At 39.3% G+C, this 7,147-nt stretch overlaps 2 protein-coding genes across 2 annotated transcripts in view; one reads left to right on the top strand and one right to left on the bottom strand.

Moving 5' to 3' along the window:
• Nucleotides 23-1,127, top strand: LOC109130643 (aspartic proteinase Asp1-like; the record flags this gene model as incomplete). The annotated part of the gene is made up of 5 exons (XM_019240529.1): nt 23-255; nt 355-493; nt 574-771; nt 849-921; nt 1,013-1,127. Coding segments are annotated over 5 exons (738 nt in total), but the record flags the coding sequence as incomplete, so codon positions are not given.
• LOC104779129 overlaps nt 1,122-7,147 on the bottom strand; it is a 9,592-nt gene continuing 3,566 nt past the window's right edge. Inside the window, exons 4-8 of the mRNA XM_010503518.2 lie at nt 5,982-7,130; nt 3,323-5,876; nt 1,849-2,300; nt 1,486-1,602; nt 1,122-1,390 (exon numbers count right to left, since the gene is read on the bottom strand). Of these exons, the coding sequence (XP_010501820.2) occupies nt 1,238-1,390; nt 1,486-1,602; nt 1,849-2,300; nt 3,323-5,876; nt 5,982-7,130 (4,425 nt within the window). The 3' untranslated portion in view covers nt 1,122-1,237. The remainder of the gene's footprint in view (nt 1,391-1,485; nt 1,603-1,848; nt 2,301-3,322; nt 5,877-5,981; nt 7,131-7,147) is intronic.

The following is a 7,147-nucleotide window of genomic DNA, read 5'->3' as shown; positions in this document are numbered from 1 at the left end:
TTTTTTTTTTTTTTTTTTTTTTTTCAGGTGTGGTTATGATCAGAGTTTCCCTAGTGCACATCCTCCACCTGCAACTGCTGGAGTTTTGGGGCTTGGGAAAGGTAAAATCAGCGTCTTGTCACAGCTTGTCTCCGCGGGAGTAACGAGAAACGTGGTCGGACATTGCTTAAGCTCTAAAGGTGGAGGCTATTTGTTCTTTGGAGACAATCTTATTCCTTCCACTGGTGTGGCATGGACACCGTTATTGTCACCAGAGTATACTTCTTTGCATATTTGCATCGATCAGGTTTTTAAGATAGATTGATTATATTGTTGTTTCCTAGAACTAATTCATGTTCATCTATTTGTGTTCAGTAACCATTACACGACCGGATCAGCGGAGCTTCTTTTCAATGGAAAGCCAACAGGAATAAAAGGACTTAAACTCATTTTCGATACCGGAAGCTCATACACTTATTTCAACAGCAAAACATACCAAACAATAGTTAAGCTGGTACGTAACTGAACACACACTAACACTCAAGACACTATGTATGTCACATGATGCATCAATCTCTTTTACGCGTGGTTCAGATCGAAACTGATCTAAAAGGCACGCCGTTGAAAGATGCGAAAGAGGATAAGACCTTACCAATCTGCTGGAAAGGAGCTAAGCCTTTTAAATCTGTTATTGACGTCAAGACCTACTTCAAGACCTTAACAATCAACTTTACAAACGGCAGAAAAAACACTCAGCTTCAGATTCCACCTGAATCTTATCTCACAATTTCTGTAAGAATAAGACGCAAAAAACTCGTTTGCATACCACATAATCAGTCACTAATGATATTTTTATTTGTCTTGTTTAGAATACTGGGAACGTCTGCTTAGGACTACTAAATGGAAGTGAGGTTGGATTACAAGACTCCAACGTAATCGGAGGTATAAAGAAACAAACAACATTTAGCACTTCGCAATAGTAATGTTTCTAACTAAAAACTGATTATGATTTTGTTTTTGTCATGTTTTGAAGATATCTCAATGCAAGGGCTAATGATAATCTACGACAACGAGAAACAACAACTAGGATGGGTTACTGCAGATTGCAATAAGCTTCCTAGATCATAAGTCATAACATCACCATTAACTTATACATAAATCCTTACATATAAACAATTTAGGAACAATAATATTCAGGATTTACAGAAAAAGTTTTGGAGTAATTAGAAACACCGTACCATTTTAAATGATATTAAAATTAAAATGTCTGATTGGACCAGACAATATCAATTTCTAGACTTCTATTAGAAGAATCATCTTTATTGCTTTCATCACTCAGCTTAAAACTTCCACTGTAACTCCCTTCTGTCAATACTTTATCGATTGGGATCGTCACTCTTCCCATATTTTTCTGCAAAGATTTTACAAAAAAATCATAAACAACATTTGTGAAAGATCTGGTACCAAAAAAAAAAAACACACAAACAATGATGAATCTTTACGTACGTTTCGAAAGATGTTGTTAGATTTGCATACGATTTCAAGAATCTGTCCTCTTGGAGATACAGCAAAGTCCCATGTGAATGATTCTTTCCAAACCGGTGAGCTGCTTCGTTTCACAACCTGAACCAAAAGCCGGTTTAATGAAATCGAGTAGCCAAAAACAAGATTGGATTGCACTGAATTGATTAGAACCGAAATAAACGATGGTAAATCGAAATGGGATTTTAATTACAGCCAAAACAAGATTGAATTGCACCGAATAGCTTAGACACTCGGATTGAACCACTTTAAACCGCCATAATGGGATTGAATTGCACCGAATTGACCAGAACCAGACTAAACCAAGTTAAACCAAAATTACATTACCTTGGTTTTCTTGCTGGGACAATTATCGATGATTAATCTGCAAAACGCATTGGAACGTTTCAGGTTATCGCCGCGTTTGATCGCCACCGTGAGACTTCCCGGCAAAGAATTCAAGAGACTGTTACCTCTCTCGTGAAAGATCGACGGAGCCGGAGATTTCGATTTCATCATCAATTGCAAAACCGGTATCGCCTCCGCCGCTAAAACCGCCTGAGATTTCGCTATCTCCGTCGGCATTGTCGTCCACGACTGTCGCATCGTGTATATAGTATCCATCGCTGTAGCTCTCGCTTCTTGCTCGCCGGATTTTAAAGCTCCGATTAAGTGAGGGATGCAAGCGGTGGCTGCTTCCGACGAACGGAGTTTGGGAAACGTCGTGAGAATCGCGTTTAGTGTTCTTACTATTTCCACGTTTACCATCGCCGTCGTCCATAACTCTCTCTCCATCGCAGCTGCATCACAATCGGTGAGCGTTTGATTTCTCTAATCGCAATTTGGAATTCGGAAATCGGAAACTTACTTGTTAAAGATTTGATGATTTCACCGGAGACGTATTCTTGAAGTGTATGGTTTGAGAAGAGAGATTTGATCATTAGAGCTGCTTGTGTAGAAACTTGTGGGTTACAAGATCTAAGCATCTCTTGAACCAAACATACTCCACCAGCTTCAGCTATAGCTTTACGACTTGTTCTACTATGCATTGCAAAGTTTCCTAATGCACAAATCACAACCATTTGCATCTCGTTGCTTGGTTCATCCGCTATCAAACTGATTAATGCGCGACAAGCCAGAGGAGTATCAGTGGCTTTAGCTAATCCTTCGTGTTGAGATATGTCACCTAAAGCCATGGCTACAAGAAGCTTTGCGGATTCTGTTGTTGTGTTTAAGTCTAGTATGTACTCTGACAAGGGAGTTATTACAAACTGGCATATCTTTGTCTCTCTAACCTTTGGACTGCGTAGTATTAATTCGAGTAATCTTCCAGCGAGTTCTTCGCATTGGTGTGATCTTAGTAGATCTAGTAATGCGTCGAGTGCACCAGCTTCAACCATTTCCAAGACACTTAATGAGTCTTGGTTCTCACGGATGATCAATACGTCTACGGCTAAGATCACTATGCTCTCAGCTGTTGAGAACAACATTTTTGTCAGAACTGGTATAGTCACTGTAAAGTAGTAGTGTTCTGGATTGAATCTGAGGATGTTGCAGAGAATGAAAGCTGCTGATTCCCATAGATATACAGGAAGTTGAGGATCATCGTCGATAATAACCTTGGAGAGCTCTTGAATTCCTTCGGCATCAGCTACGTCCTTTGTCCATGTAAGTGACGATTTCTCTAAGCCCATCAACGCTATCTCTTGCAAGTTTCTTACTCNCCGTCGTCCATAACTCTCTCTCCATCGCAGCTGCATCACAATCGGTGAGTGTTTGATTTCTCTAATCGCAATTTTGAATTCGGAAATCGGAAACTTACTTGTTAAAGATTTGATGATTTCACCGGAGACGTATTCTTGAAGTGTATGGTTTGAGAAGAGAGATTTGATCATTAGAGCTGCTTGTGTAGAAACTTGTGGGTTACAAGATCTAAGCATCTCTTGAACCAAACATACTCCACCAGCTTCAGCTATAGCTTTACGACTTGTTCTACTATGCATTGCAAAGTTTCCTAATGCACAAATCACAACCATTTGCATCTCGTTGCTTGGTTCATCCGCTATCAAACTGATTAATGCGCGACAAGCCAGAGGAGTATCAGTGGCTTTAGCTAATCCTTCGTGTTGAGATATGTCACCTAAAGCCATGGCTACAAGAAGCTTTGCGGATTCTGATGTTGTGTTTAAGTCTAATATGTACTCTGACAAGGGAGTTATTACAAACTGGCATATCTTTGTCTCTCTAACCTTTGGACTGCGTAGTATTAATTCGAGTAATCTTCCAGCGAGTTCTTCGCATTGGTGTGATCTTAGTAGATCTAGTAATGCGTCGAGTGCACCAGCTTCAACCATTTCCAAGACACTTAATGAGTCTTGGTTCTCACGGATGATCAATACGTCTACGGCTAAGATCACTATGCTCTCAGCTGTTGAGAACAACATTTTTGTCAGAACTGGTATAGTCACTGTAAAGTAGTAGTGTTCTGGATTGAATCTGAGGATGTTGCAGAGAATGAAAGCTGCTGATTCCCATAGATATACAGGAAGTTGAGGATCATCGTCGATAATAACCTTGGAGAGCTCTTGAATTCCTTCGGCATCAGCTACGTCCTTTGTCCATGTAAGTGACGATTTCTCTAAGCCCATCAACGCTATCTCTTGCAAGTTTCTTACTCTGATCCCTGCTAATTTCACAAGAGGAGCAACGAGATCCTTAGTCATTATCTCTTCTTGGAAACGTGGCGTTTTGAGTAGTGAGGTCAGTAGTTCTGCGGTTGCATTTTTGACCGTTAAAGATTCAGATTCAAGCAATGGTATCATAGGCGTAACAACAGCAGACGATGCAATATTTAATGATTCAAGAATCATTGGCTTTTCCAAGATGTTTGCAATAGCTTGTAAACCACTAAGCTGGCCTTGAAAATCCAAGTCCTGTCTATTCAAAATCAAGAGGAGCGGTTGTACCATTTTTATTGCATCTTGGCTTCTAGCTACAACACCAACATTCGTCAAAACTCTGAAAAGCTCTGCGATTACTGAACACAAAGAACATGGAGGAGATCTAGAGAGTTGACCAAGGCATTTCTTGATTACACCCATTTTAATAAGATCCATTTTACGCGGAGTGTTGTCTTTAGCCATTTTCACAAGACAAGAAATTGCAGCCTCACTGATCAGATAGTTTTCAGAAGCCACAAAGCCGTAAAAGAGGTTCACACAATCATGTTCTTCTGCGACCTCTGAGAATATTTTGCTATCCAAGAGTATGTCAAGTGCAAACATTCCAGCTTCTATAGCTGTGCTTGTTCCTGATCGGATTAGTGATATAAGAGGTGCCATGCAACCTACGGCGGATGAGTTTGTTCTCAAAACTTCACTGGTAAATAGAAAGCGACATACCCTCGCAGCACTTGTCTTTGATTCAAGTGATGAACTATCTGAACATAAAATTTTATAGATGTTCTCCAATGGGTTTCCTTCAAGACTAGTAAGAATATATGGGCTTGGACTAGTTCCCGTAGTTAGTTTCGCCAAAGCTGTAAGAGCAGCCACTTTCTCACTCTCCAATTTAGTATTCAACATTTCTAGAAGAGGGGAAAGTGTTTTCCATGCAAGTTCAGAATCTCTGACGTGTTCATGGCTAAAAAGTTCACAAAGCACCCTTGCAGCATTGTAACGGGTACTTCTAGAATCATGATGAAGAATTCCAATAAGCTGCTTCATGGAATTTATAGCTGTTTTGTGTCGTGTAATTTCTGGGTTGCGGAATAGTGATTCTAATAGTTGATAAACAATGATCTCAGTCGAATCTTGATGACTCAAAGAAAGATACCTCACTAAAGCATCTAGAGCTCCAGCTTCAGTGAGAAGTAATTTACTTGAATCGCCACACTCTGCAATACGACTTAGAAGCCGAACAACAACTGGAATAGCTCCAACTTTTTCTGCATTTGGCTTCAAGAGATTCACTAGCAAAAAAATACTTTCTTTCATAAATGAACCACGTCTTACTCTTTCATCTTCAAAGAGTGCCTCTAAAGTGGCTTCAAAAGGATTTTGTACCAGAGATAACTCTTCTGCTAAAGCACAAAAAGTCCTTGTGTCTGATTCTTCACACCCTACCAAGTTTATTGTAGTTTGTACTATATCTGAATCCATGATATCTGAAATGATCTTGTCATTCTTTTGACGAACTAGTGCTGCCAATACTTGTGCAGTAAAATATCCATCAATCATCTGATCAGATTGCATGAAAGGTGCTAGTGTTGGCAAAATATTTTCTGTTATAGGAGATGAGACAACGTTTGGTTCTTGAGACATAACAGCTAAGAATGACATGGCAATCCATTTTTCTTCGGAATCGGAGAAATTTTCCTGCAAAAATTAAAGATCACAACTCAACAACACCAAAACTTATAGGATTTGGAGAAAATAAAATAAAAAAATAAATAAAGAAAGCTAGTAAGTATACTTATCTACCTCTGTATTGTTGGACTTAATTTTTTGAAGCTTTTCTACAATAATGTCAAGTCCATTGGTTTCCATGACAACAAGTCTGTTTTTGGGATGAGAAGAGCAAATAATAGAAAGTAACCACATGGAGACGGTGCTTCCCAAGATAGTAACTGGATCAACCATTTTAGAGCCATCCATGGTTAAGCACATATGGCTTGTAATGCAAGATCTTGGTCTTTGAATTTCAATTCCATATGAAGAAGATTTAGAGTTCTCCTTTGACATATCAAGAAGAGTTTTTACTAAGTTTTTCAAATACCCTGATCGTCCAATTGTTTCCGCCCATAATTTCTTGTCGTTCTTTGCTGCACAAACAAGCAACATAGCCCCTCCAACTTTTATTTCAGGAATAGATGAGTTGATTATTCTATTGGCCAGTGAAGAAACTGATTTTGACTGTATCACCAAAAGTTGACCTAACAATAAAAACTGTGTCTTGCAGAAGCGAGACAAAATCTCTATTGCTTTATCTTGGACCAACGGATGACCTTCAGCCACACCGCGAACAAGAGAGTCTAAACATGAAGGAACTTCAGTGAATGTAGAAAATGGGTTATGGGACAAGTTAGCACCATATTTAGCTTTGGCTAGTAAAGAGAGTACTTCTAGAACATCGATAAAAGCGCTATTGTTCGTATCAGTTGTGTTTAAGAGATCAATGAGTTCGGAAACTGCAAACCGACACTGATCATTTCCTTTGAACACATCACTGACCTGAAAATGCTTTAGTAATTGATGAAGAGCATGTGAAGCATTCCTTTTACCTTGTAGTGTTCCCTCTCTCAGTACTCTCGTCAAAGCAGAAACAACATCATCATTTAATGCTTCAGCTGCAACATTTGGGTCTGAAAGAAGGTTGGCAAGAGTGGACATGGGATTCTCTGTTGACTCGATAGGGTTTGTTTTTGCTGACTTTATCAATGGTTTGATCACTTCGACTTCTGGACCAGATAACTTCTTTTGGCCAGTACTCTTTTTCTTTGCTGGATTAGATAGAGAGCCTAAGGCATGAGCTAACTGTGTTGCAACAGCATGAGTGTTTCCACTTAAAAGTTTGGTGCAGGGATTGTCATTCTCATCAAATCCAAGACCACCACAAAGGTCTTTTCTTGAATTGAATAAATCAGCCA

The sequence above is a fragment of the Camelina sativa genome, chromosome 3 (assembly GCF_000633955.1).
Source record: "Camelina sativa cultivar DH55 chromosome 3, Cs, whole genome shotgun sequence".
Taxonomy (NCBI): domain Eukaryota; kingdom Viridiplantae; phylum Streptophyta; class Magnoliopsida; order Brassicales; family Brassicaceae; genus Camelina; species Camelina sativa.
The sequence above is the reverse complement of the archived record's forward strand: the minus strand, read 5'-3'. Positions and strand labels throughout refer to the sequence as shown.